Source organism: Scyliorhinus canicula, chromosome 12 (genome assembly GCF_902713615.1).
Source record: "Scyliorhinus canicula chromosome 12, sScyCan1.1, whole genome shotgun sequence".
NCBI lineage: Eukaryota > Metazoa > Chordata > Chondrichthyes > Carcharhiniformes > Scyliorhinidae > Scyliorhinus > Scyliorhinus canicula.
Genome location: NC_052157.1, coordinates 113,117,855 through 113,143,009, shown reverse-complemented (window position 1 = coordinate 113,143,009; position 25,155 = coordinate 113,117,855). Strand labels below are relative to the sequence as shown.

The 25,155-nt window shown below is 43.0% G+C and overlaps 1 protein-coding gene across 3 annotated transcripts in view; it reads left to right on the top strand.

The window, feature by feature from the left end:
• The window catches only part of lig3 (ligase III, DNA, ATP-dependent), an 88,387-nt gene extending 63,541 nt beyond the window's left edge, over positions 1-24,846 (top strand). For all 3 annotated transcript variants that reach the window (XM_038813791.1, XM_038813793.1, XM_038813792.1), the window contains exons 12-21: positions 232-319; positions 2,487-2,564; positions 9,765-9,888; positions 11,372-11,514; positions 11,643-11,717; positions 12,003-12,149; positions 12,677-12,848; positions 15,215-15,303; positions 16,786-16,860; positions 22,967-24,846. In XM_038813791.1, the coding sequence (XP_038669719.1) occupies positions 232-319; positions 2,487-2,564; positions 9,765-9,888; positions 11,372-11,514; positions 11,643-11,717; positions 12,003-12,149; positions 12,677-12,848; positions 15,215-15,303; positions 16,786-16,860; positions 22,967-23,200 (1,225 nt within the window). In that variant the 3' untranslated portion in view covers positions 23,201-24,846. The remainder of the gene's footprint in view (positions 1-231; positions 320-2,486; positions 2,565-9,764; positions 9,889-11,371; positions 11,515-11,642; positions 11,718-12,002; positions 12,150-12,676; positions 12,849-15,214; positions 15,304-16,785; positions 16,861-22,966) is intronic.
• Positions 24,847-25,155: the final 309 nt, after the last annotated feature.

Sequence of the window (25,155 nt, the reverse complement as noted above, 5' to 3'; positions counted from 1 at the left end):
CTTGGTGTTGCTCCAGATTACGAGAGACTTGGACGTTCCAACATTTTCTCTTGAGACTATTTAGAAACGTGGGTCCGTATCAAAAACATATGGGGGCTCAATGGCTTCCATCATCTCCATAGAAATCTGCACTTATAATAAATAGAAGAAGGAGCTAGATCGGTCCAATGGTTTCCTTTATTTGCACTCATCCTTCTGATTTATTTAAATATGCTTTTTGTGTCTTTACAGACCAATCAGTGAACGAAAGCAATTTCTTCATGACAACATGGTTGAAATTCCCAACAGGATCATGTTTTCAGAGATGAAGCATGTGACTGTGAGTACAGTCAGGTTTTAAGTGGAATCTTTTACAAATGCCTCAGAATGCTGCATGTGGTCATTACTGAAATGGTCTGCATATTCATTGTTTGGTTTTGAAATGGTGTTCAGTGTTGAAGGTGACACCAATTTACTTTAAGCTTTTTTTTAGCAGGAAGCTAGTGATCCAACTGCGCACATAAGGATCTGGATGAGGTGGCCAAACTCAAGATAAAATTTTGTATAATTTAGCACTCTCTACGTAGAGCTTGCACGATGAGGATGCGTATTGGGAATTTGGGTATGACATTCTGCATGTCACAGAAAGTTTCTGCCCAATAATAATTTCCTTTCCTGAGTGGCCAATCTATAATTCCATCATACTTCATAGTCTTTGTACATCCCAACATAGAACTGAATGATCCGAATGCCCTTGTCTTATTCCTTCTTCGATTTCATATATTGTCAGTTATTTAGGTTTAATCCCTTATATTTTGATTAAAACTCAGGCACTAAGTGGTCTGTGGCTTCAGCCAGAGCCTCCAATGTTATTGCCAGTGTAAATTCTACCTGTGCTGCAGTGGGTTGCAAGGTTTTTTTCAACACACGGAAGATGCCATGACCTGCTTGAACAGAGTGGAATCTCTGCCACGTGTCATACATGTTCCACCAGGCAAGAAAAGGTGATTCATCACATCACTGGCAAAAAAAACAATGCAAAGGTGCAGCTTAAAAGGAACAGTGATCTCTCCCTGTCCTCCTTAAAACTCGCCTCTTTTACCAAAAATTTAGTCTCCCCTCTCGAGTATTGTAATATTTCCGATTCTGGCTCCATGCACCTGTGAAATGCCAGATAAAAAATATTAAATAAATGTGAGCTGTTTCTTTGCCACCTGCTGTCAACCGGTGATTCTCTGCCCTCTGCCTAAGCATCATATTAATTCTGCAGAAGTTTTTTAAAATATAAATTTAGTGTGCCCAATTATATATTTTTTCCTATTAAGGGGCAATTTAGTGTGGCCAATCCACCTAACCTGCATATCTTTGGGTTGTGGGGGTGAAACCCACGCAGACATGGGGAGAATGTGCAAACTCCACACGGACAGTGACCCAGGGCCGGGATTTGAACCCGGATCCTCAGCGCCGCAGTCCCAGTGCTATCCACTGCGCCACATGCCGCCATTCTGCAGTAGTAACATTCGTTAACATTGGTTATCCTGAACACAAAATGGAAACCAATATTGTAAATATTATATATCCTTTTCTTTAAATATAAATTTCATTACCCAATTCATTTTTTTCCAATTAAGGAACAATTTAGTGTGGCCAATCCACCTAACCTGTACATCTTTGGGTTGTGGGGGCAAAACCCACGCAAACACGGGGAGAATGTATAAACTCCACACGGACAGTGACCCAGAGCCGGGATCGAGTAAATATTGTATATCCAATGTCTGCTGTCTAGAACCAATTATTAGAGATAGCAACACAATCCTTTTTTAAAAATAAACTTAGAGTATCCAAATATTATTTTTCTTTTCCAATTAAGGGGCATTTTAGCGTGGCCAATCCACTTAACCTGCACATCTTTGGGTTGTGGGAGGTGAAACCCACGCAGACATGGGGAGAATGTGCAAACTCCACACGGACAGTGACCCAGAGCCGGGATTCAGCAACACAATCCTGAAGTCTTTTTTATTATAAACTTTACTCTGACAGGTTATGATCAGGCAAACTCTTATATCACTGATACAATCAAGCTCCTATGCAGTTGTCCTCTCTAATTAATCTCTTGTCTTTTTACACCTACCTGTGATGCACTTGATGTGTCTTTATCTTCGAACCCTTTTTATGGAGGGGATCTTGGGCTGGTAGAGTTAGACATTGGCAAGTTCTATAGATTACGGCTGTATTAAATAACTGAATGCCTTTGTTCATTCTGCTCAAGTTCATTCACTCTAAAATTGAAAGAAACCTGTCCTTTTGCAAAACTGCTCACCAAACCCATCATTAGCTTATGTAAATACTTGAAACAGAATTCAAAACAAGCAAAGTTGCAGTTTTGACGCATTTATGAATTAAATTACTCTTTAACCATCTGTATAGCTAATTAATATATTTGATTAAAATATGTATACCTTTTTCTGACTCATTTAAAAAAAATCTTTTGTACCCTGTTTTTACAGAGGGCCTCTGATCTGGGAGAAATGATCACTCGAGTTATTAGAGAGGGCCTGGAGGGACTGGTACTGAAAGATCTTAAGGTGAGATATTCTCAACATCGGCTGTTACTATAGTCCTATCTTCTCTAAGGGCAGAATAGGCCGGACTAATGGGGAAAGTATTTATGTATGAAAGTAATCGAGCTATGCCTGTATCTACATTGTCAATTGTGTGTGTTTTCTCTTTAAATTGTCCATCATCTGATTGTGGGAGGCAGTGCAAAGGATTGCCGTTTTTGCCCATTCCTAGCTACCCCATAGCAACTTGAGTGGCTTGCTAGGCCACTTCAGATGGACCCAGACTGATTCCTGGGATAGCGGGATTGAAATGTATACAGATCTGACAGAGCTGGGCAGAGTGGATGCAGGGATGATGTTTCCCCTGGCTGGGGGGGGGGGGGGTCTAGAACAAGGGGATATGGGATACGCCCTTTAGGACTGAGATGAGGAGAAATTCTTTCACTCCTATGGTAATGACCGTACCAGCCTCCCCGGACAGGCGCCGGAATGTGGCGACTAGGGGCTTTTCACAGTAACTTCATTGAAGCCTACTTGTGACAATAAGCGATTTTCATTTCATTCATTTTCATGAACCTGTGGAATTCTCTACCACAAGGCTGTTGAGGTCATCACTGAACATATTTAAGAAATAAACAGATGTCTAGACAATAAAGGCATTAAGGGTATGGGGAGAAAGAGGGGGTGTATTGGGAGAAAGAGGGAGTATGGCATTGAGATGGAGGATCAACCATAATCATATTGAAATGCAGAGCAGATTTGATGGGCCGAATGGCCGGCTCCCCTATTTTCTATGTTTCTACATTAAGAGTTGACCATGTTGCTGAGGACTTTAGCTAATTATTTGAGTTTTACGATAATTTGGTTTCTTAGAATCATAGAGAAGAGCAGATTATGTGGCCCAAACTGCTTGTGTCTGCTCTATCCTATTAATGCCACTTAGTTGCTCATTCCTTTTGGTCCTAAAGAATTTCCTTCTCCAAGTATCCAGTTTCCTTTTGGAAGTCATGTTGAATCACCCCTTCAGGCAGTGTATTCCAGATCATCATTTCTCATTGCATTTTTTTTTGTTTATAGAATTGCCTCAATACACCTCTCTCCTCTTTGACCAGGCTTTTGGTCATTCATCCTAGTACCTCCTTTTGTGCTTGCTGTCAAATTTTAAGCCTGATAATTAATTACGTGACGTTATACTTCATTAAAGATGCAGGTTTCCTTCCTTAAAGGACATTGGTGTACCAGATAGGTTTTTGCGATAGTCAATGACTGTCTATTACCGAGATTAGTTTCAATTTGAATTTAAATTCACCAGCTGCCATTGTGAGATGTGAACCTGTGTCCCCAGAGGATTAAACGGGACCTCTGGAATACTTGTCCAGTGACATTACCACTGCACCGCCATCTCCCTAACTGTGTAGGCATGCCGCCGCCGCCCCTCCCCCCCCCCCCCCCCCCCGCTCTTGCTGTTCCTTCACAACTTTAATATTACATTGTTTTTGTTACCTCTCCTCGTACCTTCTCCAAAATGAATCACTTAATACAGCTCTACATTAAATTTCATCTGTCATGTGTCTGGCTATTTTACTCGCTTATGTCTTGAAATCTGTCACTGTTTAGGACATTTGAATTTTGTGTTGATTGTGGACGTTGAAATGATTCTTTGTATACCTAAGTCCAGGCAATTAATGTATATTAAAAAGAGCAATGGTAGTAAAGAGGAGTTTAATGCAGAGAAGCACAGTGGTCCCAATGTTAACCCTGGGGACACAACCCCACACTACCCTATAGTCTGAAAAAAAACTGCTCATCATGACTCTGCCTCCTGCCCCTTCGCCAAATTGTGACCAATGGATTCACTGCCCCTTTAATCCCACGTGGTTCAGTTTTGTTGACAAGTTTATTATGTGACGCATCATGAAATGTCTTTTGAAAGTCGATAAATGCAACTTCAACTGCACTACCTTCAGCGGCACTCAAATCACTTCATCAAAGAAGACAATCGAGTTCATCAGATGTCTTTTAAAAATTCTATGCTGGTTTTCATTCATGAACTCCTGTTTTCCAACTCCAAGTTAATATTGCCGTTTATTATTATTTTTAAAAAGGTTCCCCACCATTAATGCAAGACTGACTGACTTGTAGTTTTGATTTATCCCCCCTCTGTTTTATTTTGAACATTTTCAATCCTCCAATTCCCTACCCACTTCTCAAGAGCAATTTGGGGTGAGTAATGAAAATGCTGGCCGTGCCAGTGACACTTGTGTCCTATGAAAAATAATTTAAAGAAACCCACATGATCAGTGGAGAATTGTGAGATTGTGCCCAGAACTTCTGAATTTTCACCCTTACTAACATCAAGCTAAGAAGGTTCTACTTCAAGTATTGATCATGGGGATAACGAAAAAGAAACAGTCTTTCTTTTGTGCTCCAATTCATTGTGACCTACTATCTTCCTCTTAGCCACTCGTGACCTCTTTCTGTATGCTTTTTACTGTGTCTCTTTCTCGATGTTATCCTTTATGTAACTCTTTCCTATTTCTGTCATTCCATGTGTCTGTGCATTTCTCGCAGGTTACTGATGGTCTGTTTCTAAATATTTGCGAAATCTCAGTTATATACTGAAATGTCAGCTCACCCACACCACAAATGGGATGGCTTAGACTATGTGCAACCTGATGAAATATACATAAGTAAGAGAGAAATTGGAATGTTGCGGGGAATCTGTGATTGGCGATTGGCAGGTCTGGATGTAGACACGAGCTGGGAGAGAAGAGTTGGCTGAGTGGTTGGCAGGAGTGCAGACAACATAAGGCCTGGTAGATATTAGGAAATCGGAGGACCGGCAGCACACAGGAGATGCAGACTGGAAACCACTCATCAGTAATTTAATGGCTGGAGCAAATTACACATGTCTGTCTAATCTCCTCTGGTATTTCCCAGATTGGAGTGGACTGAAGTGAAAGTGGATCAAACCAATCATTTGATTGGCTTTATTATGATTTATTAGTTGCAGTTTTTGAACAGATCTCTGTTTTACACAGTAATCTTAAAAGTCAACAGGACATTCGTATTTTTGATCATGATTTATTATATGTTTTTCATTACTGGGACCTTTTGAGCTAATTGCTCATTCTCATGAAAGGAATTTTTGTTCGGAGTGATAATAAAAATAGTGCACTTCAAACAACTGTTATGGGCCAGGGTTTAGAGAACCACAAAGTGTATCATGGAGTTCACCTGACCCACAACTTTTACTAGATTGGGGTATGGGGAGCACACGGCCCACTCTCCAGGTGTGGTAGAGTAGAAATGGAAAAGCATTTTTTAAAGCAAAACAATGTTTATTCTATGAACTCAAGTTAACCTTTTTAAAACATAGTGAACATCTTAGCAACCATGAATTCAAATATAACCACCAAAGAATAAAACACTAAGTAACCCTATAAGGTTTCCTTTTAACATACATAAGACTTAAAACACTTTTTACCAGAAGCACATCAGATTAAAGTCATTACTGTTATTAGTTTTAAATCACCAGGATTAATTTATAGTCTTTTGATTACAGAGCGAGATTCATACACCTTCTGGCTGTGACTGCAACTATCCAGCTCTGAAAACGAAACTAAAACACACCCTGCAGCAAACAGCCTAAAATGAAAGTAAAAAAGCTGACAGACAGCCCAGCTCCACCCACTCTCTGACATCACTGCAGTAACAAACACCCATTTCTTAAAGATACTCTCACATGACACAAGTCAAAGATCCGGGATAGACCCCACTGTAGTATTGTTTCTGGTACCATTTCAATTTCAAGATGTCAAAGAATCCGTCTTTACTAATGGAAAAAGGAAATTGCATTTCTGTAGCACCTCGGCATCATCATATTCTTAAAAGTTGACCAAATTTCAAAGATAAATGTTAGAGTCACTAGGAGGACGAGGACAGCAGATACCTGGGAGCACCACCATCTGGAAGTTCCACTCCAAGTCACTACCATCCTGACTTGGAAATATATCGCTGTTCCTTCACTGTCACTGGGTCAAAGTCCTGGAACTTGTTTCTTGACAGCACTGTGGGTGTACCTGCACCACATCTGGCAGTTCAAGAAGGCCGCTCATCACCACCTTCTCGAGGGCAATTAGGGACGGGTAATAAATGTTGACTTGGCCAGCGATGCCCACATCCCTTAAATGAATGAAAAAATATTCAACAGAAAAAAGGCAAATGTCCTAGGAATCACAATTCAGTAAAGTGGCGTGCTGGAAAAATGGGCTACAAGATAACTTGAAGGATATTATTGTGGAAATGTATTGAGACAGTATAATCGCTCAAATTCAGAAACGGCAAATATCGGAAAGTTTTTTCGAGCAGGCTCCGACTCGCCACTTACCATTTGTGGCACTAAAATAAATCATGATGGTCATGGCCTTTGTGTTTATTCTAATAGTTCTGTCTCTATTGTGCACAGGAATAGAACAATAGTCGAGCTCCTAGAAGGAGGAGTAATCACTACTAAAGATAAGAGTCCCAACCTTTGGATGTTTGTGAGAAGGTCACAGGAGAGAGACAATATTGATGACAGGAAGAAAAGGCAGCCAACTAGGAATTAAAATTGTGGTTGGGCATTCTAATAATCCAGAAAATTCTGCAATCCTGGCCCCAAGTATTCTGAACTGAGACATTGGGTTGGGTAATTTTACAGCTGGTAGAAATTTTACTCTTTCCAAAAATGTAAAACCACAAAATGTGATAAGCAGATGAAAAATATATCTGTGGCATGAAGATTTTCTGGTACCGACAAGTGAAATCTACTTGTGAAATCCCATGACATGTATTGCTCAAAACATTTACTCATGAAGCCAACTTTGGAGGAAAGAGAATTAATTGCTCAATTTTCCTTCCAGTTAGTCATTTGCTGTTGATTTTTTTTTTCCTATCTCTTTAATTTATTCATATTTTGTCCTTTTTGAGGTAATAATTTCAGGTTTGACATTTTTGAGAAGAGACACACTTTGGATATGTGCTATGTCGATATCACTGCAATCATACTTTGAACTACAGCTAATGAACAAAAAATCCCTTAGAATCAAGCAACAGTACATCTGGCCAAAGAGCCAGTGAGAATTCCAAGAGCAGTTCCGTTCCTCCTGCTCTCCTGAATAGCCCACATCTTTGTTTCTTTTCTCCTTAGGTTTACTTGATCATAAATATTCTGTTGCTATTGCCAGATCTTTTAAAGTTCATTGTAGTTTTTCATTCTTCTCGAAGCACCCGCCTCCATCGAGTGTAATACTTTGGCTCTTTGTGATGAACTTGTCATAGCTTTCTGATGTCCAGTTCTTATGCAGCCATGTGAACTTAACCCTGGCAGTCATATAAAGATTGGTGCCTGACAAGATCTGTATTTTACTGGGTCTTCCGCCTAAGCAGCAAGCATGGGTTACATTCTCATGACCTGGAAATAATAGACCTAGAAACAACAGAAAAATACCTTTCTAACCTGGAACTGAATTATTGGAAAGTAGTTAAAATGGCGCCATTGGCTAAGTAACACCCTCACTGGCGTCAGAAAGTTAGTTCAAGCCCAATCAAAGTGCACAGAGACCCACCTGGTGGACGGGAAAGATTTTGTCCCACTATTTGGAGGAGTTCTTTCTGGTGGCCTGGCCAAAGTTTGTCCCTCAACCAACAAGCTGAAAAACAGATTATGTGGTTGTTATCACATTGCTGTTTGGGATCTTGCTGTGTGCAAACTTTCCTACATTTCAATGTACTTGGTTAGTTGTAGCATGCTTTTGTCATCTTGGGGTCATGAATGGTATTGTACAGATACATGCTTTTCTTTTTAAATACTAATGGTTAGGAAAGCCCAAATGTGAAAGGCTTTAGGATTCCACCACTATCCCAGCTGAGTGTACTACAATCCCGGACCAGACCCCGAAAGTGGCTAGGATACTGAACAGAAACCCTAATATTTTATTTTAATATTGTATGACTGTGAGGAAAGGATACTTCACTCCAGGAGTGATTTCACGCAAAATAGGGATATGGTATATTGGAACAAACTTTATTACTAACACAGTATTAAAATATCTTTAACATCATATGAGAAAATAGCTTGCAATTACCCCTTAAACAATTCTGAACAGCACAGTGACATAATAACCCTTAACTGCTATCATTGCTTCCCCTCAAACAACATAAGAACTAGGAGCAGGAGTAGGCCATCTGGCCCCTCGAGCCTGCTTCGCCATTCAATGAGATCATGGCTGATCTTTTGTGGACTCAGCTCCACTTTCCGGCCCAAACACCACAGAACAGGCCCTTTGGCCCTCGATGTTGTGCCAAGCATTGTCCAAAACCAAGATCAAGCTATCCCACTCCCTGTCATTCTGGTGTGCTCCACATAACCATCTCTGATCCTAATCCACGTGTAAATACAGCAAGCACTCTGGAATACTTGCTGTACAGAGATGTCTTGAAACTCCACTTTGGAGAAAAAAATAAATCTTTTGAGATGGCTTTAAAGAAAGACCTGTCCCTGTCAGAACAATGCAGGATCTCCAGCTGAAATCCTCAGAAACTGCCTTCATAACTTGACTTCCAGCCCCCAACAAACTGAACTGTATGGAAAGAAACTGCAAGTCTGTCTACAGACAGATCTTTAACTGAACTGTATCAAGAGCAAATGCTTGACTTCTGTTTACACCCCAATCTAAAACCGAAACTGAAACCTTAACATCTGACTGCTTCAGCCCTTAGCTCTTCCCATTAACTACACCATCTTGCGAACTGAACAAAATGTACCTGATTAACTACTCCAGAAGGAACTCTCTTACTATAAATAAAAATCCATTCACCCAAACTTTTATGATGCTTTAATTGCACCCCTGGCTCCCAAAACCCTAGCTGTCTTGCAAACCAGGATTTTAAAAAAACACTACAGTAGCAGTCGTACACACATTAACCGGCTTTTAACCCTTACTGCACCAAATACATGTACATCATTATATCTGAAATATCTGTATTCATCACAAATTACCATTTGCTACAACACTAGGTACACTTAACATGCAGGTATAATTTCATACTTGAAAAGGATTGAATAAAGTTGATGTAATAAAGTTAATTTTGGAAATGTTATTTTTTGAAATTTTTTTACTTTTATTGTTGCTATCGTACATAAATGCTCTGATTGTTACTGAAATTGTTTTCAATGTGTAGAGTCTGTATGAGCCAGGAAAACGCCATTGGCTGAAAGTAAAGAAGGACTATCTCAATGAAGGTGCGATGGCTGATACAGCGGACCTTGTTGTGCTGGGAGCGTTTTATGGGCAAGGAAATAAAGGTAATGGTGACACTTAGTAAAATAAAATATTCATACTGCATGCTGCTTTATAGATTTCGGTCCTGGGTCAGTCAACTGTACAGTTAGATTATCCGCCGTCCATAAACTACCTTAACTACTTTCAATTAAAGACTTAATGGATGCAGAGTAAGTAGAGAATTGGTGTGGGGAGGAATTTATGCAGAAAGAGAAGACTTGATGAGAGAACCACAGTATTTTTAAAAAATAAATTTACAGTACCCAATTCATTTTTTCCGATTAAGGGGCAATTTAGCGTGGCCAATCCACCTACTCAGCACATCTTTGGGTTGTGGGGGTGAAACCCACGCAAACGGGGAGAGTGTGCAAACCCCACACGGACAGTGACCCAGAGCCGGGATCGAACCCGGGACCTCGGCACCACGAGGCAGCAATGCTAACCACTGTGCCACCATTCTGCCCATTTGCTATGTTATCAATGTGAAATTGTAAAAGTTCACGCATTCCCAGCAGAGTCACTCAGTAATAACCATAGATTCGTAGATATTTACCGCACAGACGAGACTATTTGCCCCACCATGTCCACACCGACCAATAAAGATCTGACCACACTAATACAATTTTTCAGTGCTTGGCCCATAGCCCTGGAAGTTATGTCAGTGCAAGTTAATACCTAAACAATAGAACACTTCAATGTTGCAAGTGTTTCTGACTCAACCACCCTTTCAGCGGTGAGTTCCAGAGTCTCAACTGCCTCTCTTAGCCTTCTACCTCTTTCTTAAATCTATGTTCCCTGGTTATTGACCCCTCTATTATTAGAAAAAGTGCCTTCCGATCCACCACCCTATTTATGCCCCTCATAATTTTATACACCTCTATCAGGTCCCCTCTCAACCTTCGCTGCTCCAAGGAAAACAGCCCGCCTAATCTTTTGGCATAGCTCAAACCCTCCAGTCCAGGCAGCATCTTGGTAAATCTCCTCTGCATCCTGTGCATTCACACCCATCTTATAATGTTACCAGAACTGAACGCAATAATCCAGTTGTGACCTAACCAGCGAGTAGTTGACTTGTATTTGCCGCCCCTACCCTGATTCAGAAATACTGGAACCAATTTTAACATCCTCACAATTGCCCTGTTAGAGACCTGAAATCTCAGCAGTGGTCAGAAATCAGAAATTCCGTCATCGCCCCCCATCACAGATCGATCTATTCCGTATTTCCATGTTTTTAAAAAAAATTCTGTCCCGCCTTATACAAGTCGTCTCTGGTATATGAGTCAGTGGAGTTAATAGGAATGAATATAGGAACATGGGACTTAGGAGCAGGAGTTGGCTATTTGGCCCTTCAGGCCAGCTCCACCATTCAATACAATCATGTTTGATGTGGTTGTGGTCTTGTTTCCACTTTCCTGCCCCCCCCCCCACCTTTCACCTAACAAAAATCAATCTAAATTCACCGTGAATACATTTAGTGGATTTGATTTGTCATTGGACTGGTTTCAGGTGGGATGATGTCCATTTTCCTGATGGGCTGCTACGATCCTGATTCTTCCCGATGGTGCACAGTGACTAAATGTGGAGGTGGCCATGATGATGCCACACTGGCACGATTACAGAATGAACTGGATATGGTAAAAATAAGCAAGGTACTGTGATATTTCCAATAATACATTGTTCTTGCTGTGCGTTAACAATTATTTAAACTTTTATGAAATCCGAAAATTAAATTTGGCCTTTGATTATAGCCATTTCAATAAATGTTTGTTTGGTGCAGGACCCAAGCAAGGTGCCAGGTTGGCTAAATGTCAGTAAGAACTACACACCCGACTTTATTGTCAGAGATCCACAGGTAAGTTTGCAAACTGTTTCTACAGTGAATATTGCCATAGAGGCATGACCGATGTCTTGAGTGTTGGATGAAATGTCCTATTTCTTTTTGTCACTTGGCACATCTAAGTAGCCATGGTTTTTGAAATTTCACTTCTTTCTGCATGAAAATGTTCTGTGTCTTCTAAGCCTAATTTGGGAGAAATCTCTACAAATTCCTCTCCCGCACGAATTTCTCAAGACTGGCGTTTCTTTCTGATATTTAACGTTTCAATGCACAGCAATGGCTGCTTTTTCTTTGTTGCAGAACGCCCCAGTGTGGGAAATCACGGGAGCTGAGTTCTCGAAGTCGGAAGCCCACTCTGCAGATGGCATCTCAATTCGGTTCCCGCGGTGCACGCGCATTCGTGATGACAAAGACTGGCAAACGGCAACCAATCTCCCTCAGCTCAAGGTAAATGGCATTTCAGATTGTGCGGCATCATGATGCTGTGTTTTCGCAAAGAACTAGGGATAAATGTGAAAATCAATTAACTTAGGATATTGCAGCTGTAATATTATGTTGGACTGTCCAGGTTGTTAAAACATTTAAAAGAAAATGTCTGGCAGGAGTCGAGGGTTGGAATGTGATGTCAGCCAACCTTCTTCACCCATCCATGGGTGCTTGGGGGAGACTATGCAGTCGCTGGGGCTGAGGGGTGGGGTTGAATGAGTGAGTGTTTAGAACTTGGCATTTGTCGACAGCATTAGAAATCTAATGCCATGTGTTATCTTGTGAGTCGTGCTATACCAGCTGGATGTTAATCACATTAGTTGGACTCAAATGACTTGTTCCAACTGATTCATGCCATTACTGTCTACTTAAAAATCAGTGAATTTTAATTGCACACTTTTTGTTCTGCCTTTTATTTAAAGCACTGTTTTTTTAAAAAGAATCACCCTTGGCTTTCACTGAGCTTTTCAATAAACTGGATCTTGCAGGAATTGTACAGGGTTTCTAAAGAGAAGACTGATATTATTTTGACTTCTGGGAAAGATGATGATGAGTGGCCTTCGGGTGGTTCTGGGAACACAGAAGTGACATCAAAATTGACATCACGAGGTTCAAAAGCCCCTTCAAAATCACCTGGGAAGAAAAGTAAAGGCCAAGAAGGTGAGAAAGTGTATCCTTGTTCAGTAAGCTACATTTTTGGTAATATGATGATCTGGTGGGTTAGACCTTGGGGTGGGAATTTGAATCCAGTCTAGAACAGGATGGAAGAAAGAGACTCTGGTTATAAAGCGCCTCTCATGACCTCAGGGCATCCCAAAGCGATTTACAGCCATTGACGACGGTCACAGGAGTGTCCCTTTAAGAAATGTTTTTGTCTTATCACATGGCTTCAGTGATGTCATTGTGGGGTGGAGCTGGGCTGTGGCTCTGAGTTTTACTTTCGCTCTAAGTTTGAACTGGTTTTGTACAGCACAGGTTGAAAGAAGGTTTTTTTTCCTCTTATCTGCATCTTAAAAGCTGTTTCCAGACTGCTTGATAACATGAAAAGGAATAACTTTTCTGGAAGGAATTCAAACGTGCTGTTTTGGGAAGGAAACAAGTAGTATCCATACCAGGTCTTGAGTGCTGTGTGCTGGGCCACACCTTTGAAAAGGGTTTTCTAGTTTATGGGATCTTGTTATTAAATTGGAACAGTTTAATGGGGGAATCTATTAAGGGTTATACATAGAGTACTGTAGCTGTAAATTCGTAGAATAAACTTTGTTTTTGATCAAAAGTGCTTAAGGCCTCTGTTGAATAACACCTGAAAGGCAGGCCCTTGTGCTCATCGTAACCAAAACAAATAATAGTTGTTGGTCAGATGAACTCCATGATATACTTTGGGGTTTTCTAAACCCTGGCCCATAACACTACTTTTAATTACCATTCTAATGCTAGAAATGGGGCAGCCTGTTTGCACTCACAGGGTCCCACAAACAATAATTAAATTAATCACAGCCGGTTCTCTGGCCTTTGGGATTCCCTGTTCCTGTCAGCAGTGCATCCTGGCTCGCGGGTTTTCCGGTGGGGTGGCTTCAATGGGAAATCCCATTGACAAGTGGTGGGAGTAGAGAATCCTGCCGATAGCAAATGACACGCCACCGAAAGACATGTGGCTGGGGGACCGGAGTATCCAACTCCATCTAATGCGTTTCAGTGATATTGCTTGAGGTATAAATGTTGGTCAGGACTCCAGGCAAAAGTCCTACTCTCAATATAATGTCGTGCAATCTTTTAGCAGCAACAATAAAGGCAGATCGATCCTCTGGTTAATATTTTTACCCGTAGACAGCATCTTTGACAACACAGCATCCCTCAGCACTGAATTTAAGTAAATTGTGTAATTAGAGCTTTGCATCAATTTATGACACGAGTAATATAGCTGCTAAAATAACTTTTATTAAAGGTGGAAATTAATTAATTATATCCAATGGTGGGGTAATGGAAACCAGCAGACAATTGAACATTTCCAGTTCATACACCTGGGGCGGGATTCTCCATTCCCCAATGCTGAAATCGGTGGCGGCGCCTGTTTGACGGAGGTTTTGTGTGGTCTGCCCCCTGCGAAATAGCATCGCATGTCGCGCGCCATTCAGACGGCCTTAGAGCGTCACCTGAAGGTCCGCCCCCGATGGGCCGAGTTCTCGACCGCGCAGTTGACATGTTGGTGAGCGCGGTAGCACAGTTGCTTCACAGCTCCAGGTCCCAGGTTCGAATCCCGGCTTGGGTCACTGTCTGCATGGAGTTTGCACCTTCTCCCCGTCTGTGCGTGGGTTTCCTCCGGATGCTCCAGTTTCCTCCCACAGTCCAAAGATGTGCAGGTTAGGTGGATTGGCCATAATAAATTGCCCTTAGTGTCCAGAAATGTTAGGTGGGCTTACTGGGTTACGGTGATAGGGTGGAGGCATGGGCTTGGATCGGGTGCTCTTTCCAAGGGCCGGTGCGGACTCGATGGGCCGAATAGCCTCCTTCTGAACTGTAAATTTTATGATGTATGATCTATGTGGTCTCTGCGGTCGGGTACTCGGCGTGGCAGCTGCGGACTGTGTCCAGCGCCGCCACAGTCGGGCGGGAGCCGTGCTGCTGGCCGGCGGGGCTATCACAAAGGCTGGGGTGACTGGTGGGGGGTAGCCACTATCTGGCAGGTCTGGTCCGCGCATGGCAAGCGTCATGTTTTACAGCACAATCATTGAAGATCATCACCGTGCACATATGCGGCCACGGACCCGGCCATTCTCCTGCTGTTTATATAGTGGGAGTTTTCCGTAACGTGGCTGCTAGCCGGGCGCAGGATCATGAAGGGGCGGCACTGACTTTTTTTGTTCAACTAAACTCCCACAGGTCCTCCACACTTAGGCTCAGAAACGAAGAATCCAGCCCCCCATCTATAAAAGATGGAACATTTTACTAACCACGCAGATTCCACCCGTCCCAGTCAAAACTGTTTCTTTTAAAATGTCTTGTCTATCTGTTTGAAACCATTTTAGCTAAAAAACTGCCACCTGAAACTTCAGATTCATCAACAGGAAAAGGAATGAAGAGGAAGTTACCAGCAATTGAACAGAATGGAAAGAAGGTGAAAATCATTTCTTCAATAAAATATTTGTTCCTGTGTATTGTGTTAGTGATTGCATTTTATAGTCTGCCCTCTGGTGCTTAGACGGGACTGGAGTTGGTGCCTGAGATGCCACTTGTAGTTGTGCTGTCATTCAGGAGGTCTGATGGGAGATCATGAGCTATTCAATAGGGAGAAAAGGCCACAGACTTTGCTGGGTTGTGTTGGCCCAAGTGTTTTCTCTGTGTTTTCTCTGTGGGCATACACTGATCCAGCTGTTAACAATATACATTTTTAAGATCTACATACAGGTGATATTCCAGTTTTCTCCTCATTCTGTATAGAGTTAGTTAATCTCATGGCACCATTAAGGGCTCAGCGTCGCTATGTTTGGGGAGAGGTGAGTAGTTAGTCAGCATTCCCAAACCCAATCATAGAATCCCATTTGGCCCATCAAGTCTGCACCGACCCTCCGAAAGAGCACTCAGGCCCACAGCCTGCCCTATCCCTGTAACCCCACCTCCTACCCTTTTGGATCCCAAGTGGAAGTTTAGCGTGGCCAAACAACCCAGCCTACACATCTTTGGCCTGTTGGAGGAAACCGGAGCACCCGGAAGAAACCCATGCAGACATGAGGAGAACATACAAACACCACACAGACAGTCACCCGAGGTCGAAATTGAACCCGGTCCCTGAAGTGAGGCAACAATGCTAACCACTGTGTCACCGTGCCTCTCCAATGTGGGTGTGTGTGTTAGATTTAGATGATAAGATCTGGCTTGGCTGAAATGCCAGCATCACATTCGCAGAGCCAAATATGTGTCAAGACTCTGAGTAAGGTAGACACTGGAAACTGGCTGGTGCATGTGAAACCATATTACAGCAACGAGTCCCAGAGGAGAGGAGAAAATTGGAAAGGAAGATCCAATAATGCTGCCTTTTGAGTGAATTTTGAGCTTGGTGAGGTTCTTGAGTTGGCAGATGTTTTCAGGTTGAGAAACCAAGATTGGAAAAAAATAGAATACAGTAAGACAGAGCAGAACTGAAAGTCGTTCTCAGACTTAGGAAGAGTGCTGGAAGGAAGAAAGAATGTAAGGAGTTTGCTCCGCTTTCAGATCCTGAGAAAGAATACGTTAGATTAAGACATAATAATAATAATGATCCTTATTGTCACAAGTAGGCTGACATTAACACTGCAATGAAGTTAATGTGAAAATCCCCTAGTCGCCACACTAAGGCACCTGTTCGGGTACACTGAGGGAGAATTCAGAATGTCCAATTCACTTAAGCACGTCAACCGAGACTTCTGGGAAGAAACCGGAGCACCCGGAGAAAACCCACGCAGATATGCGACAACGTGCTGACTCTGCGCAGACAGTGACCCAAGCCGGGAATTAAACCTGGGTCCCTGGCGCTGTGAAGCAGCAGTGCTAACCACTGTGCTACCATGCCGCCCATATTTATGCCTGTTTAACTTGACCTATGTTTTATTTTCCACAACAGATCAAATCATCTGGGGTCAAAAAGAGTAATGGCACTTTGGTTTCCAGTCCAACTCTGCCTTCTTCTCCTAACCAGGTACTCTGCTGTTTTTAAGGAAGAGGTCCTGCTCGGAATTTGCAATATTCATTGTGCTGCCTTTTATTTTGCAATCCTTACACTATGGGCTCCAACAGTGCCTTGCATCCACTTTCCTTAACAAGGCTTTTAACATTTTGGAAGGATTTGATAGGAAGGATTCCTGGTGGAGGAGTCCATGATTTTAGAATCGGAGTTAGGCAGGAGAGAACTTGTGAAATGCTCATGCAAGGGGTGATAGAAGGGGGAATTCTCTTCCATGAAAAGCAATAGATAATGTTCAATTAATAATTTTAAATTATTGATCGATTAGCTTTTGTTGCAAGCCCAGGGTAAAAGGATTTGGAACCAATTAACCGATTTAGCTTCTTTCATTGACTGCCTGAACACGCTCGAGGTGCCTACTTGCTTTTCCTATGCTGCTTTAAGATCGATAGGGCTGACCACAAATCATTTTGGGCAGGAAAACTGGCGAGAACCCCACAGGCTATTCGGGAGTGATTCCCATCACACTCCACCCACACTTAGTCATTTTTCTGGAACTTGGTGAGATTTTCACTTAATTCTCCCACACTTAGAAATGTTTCTGGAGTGGGAAACTAAAGACCGGCCACCCCCCTTGCAGACATGGGCAACATCCCAACCCTTGACTCCGGAGGGGCAACCAACCCCCATCAATAAATGTCCCCATCAAACCCCCCTCCCCCAAATCAATCCACGCCAGCTCAGGGTATTGCCCCTCCCTCCCAAGTGGGAGTGATATACCCAGTCTGGGATTGCTGAGGGCACCTCTCCGTTTAAGGCCTCTCCCACCTTTCATGGTCATAACCTCTCGGCCCCCGACGCGTGGCAGTGCCGCCGGCACACTGGCAGTGCCAACCCGGTGCTGCCAAGGGGTAGTGCTAGGAAGCCAATGGATACTGTCAAGAGGTGCAACCTGAGAGGAATTATGGCCATGAAAGATGCCATGGAAGGGCCACTGCCCTGCATAATAACCGACCATCCATTGGCCTCTTGAACCCTTTCCATCACGTCTGGAGATCAGGACTGATTTTGCACCAGCCTCGCGCCTCATCGATGGGGGGTGGTGAATCCCAGAAGTCGGGAGACCCCAGCCTCAAACGGGCTGAGCGTATTTAAATGAGTTTAAAGACGCATTTAAACATGCGAGTCTTGTTCATGCCCAGCAAAGGCATGAACCAAATTGCGGCCAGTGCGGCAGGACGGGAGCATCATGCTCCATTCAGCATCTAGCACAAACCCCGTTTAAGGGGACTGTCCCGTTATTCTCCGGGAAGAGTGGGAGATTCGCCTGGCACAGCGGGACGATAGAATCGCAGCCCAGGTTTGCTGCTGCCCATGGCTCCGAACGTCTGATCAGCCAATCAACATTGTTAATGTTTTTTTTCATATAACGTCTCCATATTCTCCCTGAAGATTCTGTCTCTCTCTCACTGGCAGTGTGTTCTACAGCCACTGGCCATGTTCAAATCACCTTTCTTCATGTCAACCTAGATGGTAAATGTTGGTGGGTTATTCAACATAAGAGGACCCGGGTTCGACCCTGACCGTGTGAACTTTGCACATTTTCCCCGTGTTTGCGTGGGTCTCATCCCACAACCCAAAGATGTGCAGGCTAGGTGGATTGACCACGCTAAATTGCCCCTTAATTGGGAAAAAAAGAATTGGGTACTTTTAAGTTTTAAAAAAAATAAAAAATCTTGCTCCTGACTCATTAAGGCATTAAGATAAAAGTCTTTACTCGGCCGTTTACCATAAACGGTATTGTATAACTTTTCCTGGAGTATTTCTTTAAGCCCTGCATTGTTCAAGTCAAACGTGGGGTGGGATTCTCCCCTACCCGGCGTGACGGAGGGTTCCGGCGTAGGGGAGTGGCGCCAACCACTCCGGGGTCGGGCCTCCCCAAAGGTGAGGAATTCTCCACATCTTTGGGGGCTAGCCCCGCACCGGAGCAGTTGGCACCAGAAGACTGGCGCAAAAAACCGGCGCCAGCGGCCTTTCAGGCCCGCCGCCCGGCAGCGGGGCTGGCCGAAAGGATTTCGCCGGTCGGCGCATGCGCCGGCGGTGACATCACCACCGGCGCATGCGCGTAATGGGTTTCTCTTCCGCTTCCGCCAAGGCGGAGGCCGTGGCGGCGGCGGAGGAGAAAGAGTGCACCCAGGGCATTGGCCCGGAGTCTGAGCGGGGGGCCCGATCGTGGGCCTGGCCACCATGGGGCACCCCCCGGGGTCCGATCGTCCCGCCCCCCCGGGCCCGGTCGCGGCGCCGATTCCACCGCCACAGAAGTGGTTCAAACCTCGGCGGCGGGAGAGGCCTCCCAGCGGTGGGACTTCGGCCCATCCGGGCCGGAGAATCGCTGCAGGGGCCTTGCCAATCGGAGTGGTGTGATTCCCGCCCCCGCCAATTCCTGCTGGGGGTCGGAGAATTTCGCCCCAGAGTTGTGATTCAATTCACATTGGGTCACTAAGATATTGCTGTGTCCTGCACTTTCACTGCTAGGCTTTAATCATAGCACAGTGTCATGGTGGTTATGTGGCAATAGCCATTTGGGGAACTTTCATTGTACTTCCTCATCCGTTGGGTTTCTAGAAATCACTGAGAGCTCTTATGTTCTGTTATATATCTTTTATTATGCTGTGTAGATGAAGCCTTGCAAAAACAAATTGATTGCTTCATGTGCCCAGCACGGATGTTTTCTTGATGTTGCAACAGGCATGCCTAATGTGCTGTCCTATTTATGTTATATATAAAAGGATCTTTGCTCGAGCAAGGTTTCCCAGCAAACTTATTTTTCCTCTGAAATTTATGCTCTGTTTCTTGTGCTGTAGAACTGAGGAAAGTATCAAGTTTCTCTGAGTGAATTAGCTACAATGTATCTTGAAGTATTACCTAATACATTTAATTAACTTTTAACCATCCTGCAGAAACACACAACTTATAAAAAGAGATTTGAACTTCCAGTTGATAGCTTTTTTTAAAAAAAGCTGAAGTACCCAAGTCTTTCTTTTTTACAATTAAGGGGCAATTTAGCGTTGCCAATCCACCTATGATGCATACTTTTGGGTTGTGGGGGTGAGAACCAGGCAAACAAGGGGAGAATGTGCAAACTCCACATGGACAGTGACCCAGGACCAGGATCGAACCTGGGTCCTCAGTGCTGTGAGGCAACAGTGCTAACCACTGCACCACCGTGCCAGTTGATAGCTGAAAGAATGACACAAGATGTCACATTTTAAAACTTTTACTGTAACAAATGATTTAAAAGCTCCCTATTGGCGAAACATGATTTTCTTTTTGAAGACAGCTTATATTTTAAACTACAAAAAGGAACCTTCCCCTTGTACACTTATCACACATTGCACCCTCCATAGAAGTATAATCCTTGTAACAAAAAGTCCATAGTTGTCCCCAGCTCCTAGTGGCTTCCCATATCCCCGTTTCATCAATTATTAACTTCAAGTGACCGTCTCCAGGTGCTTCCCTAGTGTTTTGGAGAGTTTCATCAATCCACCACCCGCCTGCTCTTCCCCTGGCCATGCCGGAATGAATCTCCTAGAATCTGGAGGGCGGCAGAATCTTCTCTTAAACTAGAGAAGTTTCCCTCCCGCAATTGGCCGTGGTCGCTCATGACGCCTCTTTTGACGACACAGAACTGCCGTCGGTCTGCAATAATTACAGAATGAATAAAGCCTGTATTTTCTCAGTTGGCGAATAGAAACTTAACTAACGTGAAATTACGGGTAACCTAAAATGCAGACATTTAGTTGAAGTGATGGATTTATGCATGTATCAAACACACAAACCGTTGGAATACTATTAATTCACATTTAGCAGGGCGGCACGGTGTTGCAGTGGTTAGCACTGCTGCTTCACAGCACCGAGGACCCGGGTTTGATCCCAGCCCCGGGTCACTGGCCATATGGAGTTTGCACATTCTCCATGCGTTTCCATGGGAAGAATGTCACCCCACAACCCAAAGATGTGCAGGGTAGGTGCATTGGTCACACTAAATTGCCCCTTAATTGGAAAAACTAAAAAAATAATAATTCAGTTTAAAAGTGTCTCATCTCTCCAGTGTTCATAACACTGAATTTAGCCTAGCCCTTTTAATATACTGTGAACCATAGTAAGATTTGTAGTTTTATAATCTGGAGTGAATATGTATATGAATGTTGCTTTTATGATTATATAAATGTTTTTTACTCTGTCTTTTTGTTAAGCTATTTATTGAACATGCTTTAACATTACTGGTCAGGAAACATTGGAGCCTCACATTGCTCACTGTCATTCAAGTGCTGGTTAAATGCAAAACTACGGAGCTGGGGTGATATTAAAATGATGAATAAGATGCAGACCTTGCTTAATGCCTTGGATTGACGTAAAGAAACATTTAAGCCACTTGCAGCACCAAAGGAGGCCATTCAGCCCTTTGAGTTGAAACCAGCTCTCTGTGCAGCAATCGAGACATTTCCATTCTTTAACTCTATCCTTACTTGTTTGTTTCATTCAAGTGCCCATCCAATTTCCGTTTGAAATCTTCATTGTCTCCACTTCCACCATTCTCATGTGCAGCGGGCTCCAGGTCATTAACAATCGCTGTGTTTAAATTAAATTCTTCCTCACATTCTCCCTGCATCTCTTGTCCAAACTCGTCTTAACCCTTACACCTCTGTGAAATCTCCCCTCCAAATTTCTTTGCTTCAAGAAGACTAGCCCCACCTTCTCCAACCTAATCCTTGTAGCTAAAATTCCCCATTCCTGGAAACATTCTGGTAAATACCCTCTGCACATCCTTCCTAAAGTGTGGTGACCAGAACTGGGTGCAATACTCCAGTTGTGCCCTGACCAGGACTTTACAAAAGTTCAGTTTAATTTCCCTGCTCAGTGTCTCCACTTATGAAGCCAAAGATCCCATATTCTTTGTGTTCCATTCCTGTTGGGGACCGTTAACGTTTAGAGAAATCACTCTGTGATTCACAATGTCTCAAGATTTCACATTTTTAACGAGATGTAAAAAGAAGTGAGCAAAGCAAGCAATATTAACGTAACACCACAGTTTATAAAGACATACCATGAATTCAGTTCTACTTGTTACATTATGTCTGCTAACCGCGCTCTCTGTCCTGCCATTTTCAAAGATCCATGAACATGTACCCCAGGTTTCCTTGCCCTCGCAAACTCTTCATAACAGTGCCGTTAAACCTATATTGCCTCTCCCTTACCCTTCTGCCAAATGCACCACCTCACACTTCTCCGTATTAAATTCCCACTTTTTACCATCCTTTAGCCTGAAAAATGACCATTTGCCACAAGTCTACCTTTTCTCTCCTTGGCTATTTATTATCCAACTTCACACTGACCCTCATATTCCATACATTAACCAGCCTTTTAGATGGTACTTTGTTTAAAAAAAAAAAAAATTTAGACTAGCCATTTATTTTTATTTTCCAATTAAGGGACAATTTAGCATGTCCAATCCACCTAACCAGCACCTCTTTGGGTTGTGGGGGTGAAACCCACACACACATGGGGAGAATGTGCAAACTCCACACAGACAGTGATCCAGGGCCGGGATTCAAACCCGGGTCCTCAGCGCCGCAGTCCCAGTATTAACCACTGCGCCACATGCCGGCCATGGGTGGTGCTTTGTTGATATGGATTTTAAGAAAGTGTTTGACAACGTCCATTTCATTCTCTTTGCCAACTTTCTCTGTTACTTAATTGAAGAAGTCAGCTATATTAGTCCAAAACCATACTGGCTCCCCTTAATTAACTCACACCTGTCCAAGTGCCTGTGTTTTTTTTCCCCCATGATTATGTTTTTCAAACCATACCCACCATTGACATCAAACTAATTGGCCTGTCGCTACCAGGACTGTCCTTCAACCCGTCCTTGTATAAAGGTTTCGTATTTGCCACTCTCCAATTCCCTGGAAAGTCCCAGGTAGTAATTGCTGGTCTGAAGTTTAGCTGGATGCTAACTTTTTTAATTGATGGTAGATATTTGAAACTAGGGCAGGACTGGCTCAAAGGCTTCTAAAAATTGTGAGACCTCCTGTATTTACAAAATATCATCTTTCCTCAGACCCTGCTGAACATATTTACAGGAGTAAAACTTTATTTGCCTGCATCAGTGCAAGACTTCAGCAGACTCCGCCGCTACTTCATTGCATACGATGGAGACTTGGTTACAGAATATGACCTGGCGACAGCAACACATGTGATTGGTGACCTGAAAAGTAATACATGTGCTAAATGTGTCTCTGCGAATTGGATTTGGGAGTGCATCAAGAAAAGGAAGCTTGTTCCATCATACTGATCAATTTGAATCTCCAGCCCAATGGCGCAAAGCAAAAGGGTGAAGATCTCTAATTTGAGGTTTAGGTACTTTTTTTCCAAGAAATTTTAGACTTGTAATCAAGACTTTGTCATGGGGAATGAACGATATTGGCACATTGGAATTCTGTGCTTGGTATCATGTATACACTTGTAGACATGCCTAGTAGGAAGACTGAAGCAAGGAGGTGCTGCAATTGTCTCCACTTTCTCTAACACTCCTTTTTTTGTGACACATGTTGATGACTGCTACTGTGGTGCTGTACTTCTCTGTATTCGAGGCCATGGGAATGTGCAATCCACAGTTCTTATGGGGGATACTACCTTACACAACAAAGTATGAAGCACAATGATTCGTGTTTAATCTGGAGTCACCAAGACTTCTGACAACCAACAGAAATACCGTATTATTTTGGTTGAATTCTACGTACCCCTAAAGTACGTCAATTTGGAATGACGTTTGAAAATACAAATGCATTTGTATATAACCTGATCTTTTGATTCTTGAGCTTAAATTAAATAATAAAGCATGGAACACGGTTTACTCGGAAGACCAGGATTCAGGTAAAACTTTACAGAAGATATTTTTTCCTCTTTGCGACCTGATGGTCCAATGGATGACTTGGTGTGGTTCTTAGATGTATAGTTTGATCTTTGGTCTGTACTATGCTAGATGGTCACAGTCAAGCTGCAATTCGGGTTATTATAGATGGTCTCAACGTTACTTGACCTTGGACATTCCTGCACCTCATCGCACTCACCTGTGGGTGGTATGTATGGATTTAGTTGTGATGTCTTATCTGCCACACCAATGAAGTAGCATCTAAACACCTGGAGAATGGTCACTAGGACAAGACACTGTGGAACCATACCCTGGCGTGAGTTGGTGCATGTGATGGACAAAAGGGCAAAATAGAGAGGGATAATTAATTTCTTCACTTACTCTTTGAATTTTATTTCTTTCCCAACCCAAGAACAGATTATGCACTGCCAGTTGTTTCAATTGGGCAGGCAGGGCTTAGTTTGTTGTTGGGTTCCTGCAATCATACTCAATGATTGCATAACCCACCGGGGATCTCTTTCAATCACTATGGACAGATTGCTTTAACCTGCTCTTCTCTTCAGTTAAGGTCATTTCCTGCCCAGCTCCCTGCACTTCCCCATCTTGCAACTTGACAAAATACCCAGTGGAGCTTAATTTGCAATAATGTAAATAAGGGTTTGGGGGGGAGGGAGGGAAGGAGAAATCATTTGTAGTTTTGCTCAAAACCTTCCAAATTCCTTCTCATCTGACAAAGGTTTCTCTGCAAGAGTGCAACTAATTGGAGCAACTTGTGTGTCCCAATGGTGACATTTGTGTTTACTGACTAACTTTGACAAATGCAAAATGTGTTTTGTTTTATACTCTTCAGACTTCATGTGATTGTTTTTTTTTACCAGTTTCTGGGTTGTTCTGAGGATCAGTTTGTTGTGAGCAATTGGTGCTGCCATATCAGTAAATAGCCTACTTTTAATAAAAACAGACTAACTTGCCACCTCTGTTAGTTTAATAATATTGTGGAGTTTATTAACGTGGGTGAGGAAGCAAGATAGTAACAAAAATAAATTTGACAACTTCTGCTCTGCCAACTGCTGATTTTGTTCTTTGTCACCTAAACAAACTTGTCTCCTTCAAGGAACTCTTGTTTTTGCCCTTTAGGGGTAAAGCAGCAGAATGGGGGGAACATTGGGGTGGGAGGAGGGGGCAGCATGTGGGTGATGTGGTGAAGGAAGAAAGAAAAGAGGGGAGTTGCGGCGTGGCGTGGGTGATGTAGTGGAGGAAGAAGGGAACAATGTTGTGAAAGGAAGCAAGGTGAGGAATATGGAGTAAAGTGGAGAAGAAGGTGAACAGAGAAGGAAGAAAAAGGGTGAGGGCAGGGCAGAGGAAAAACATGGGAA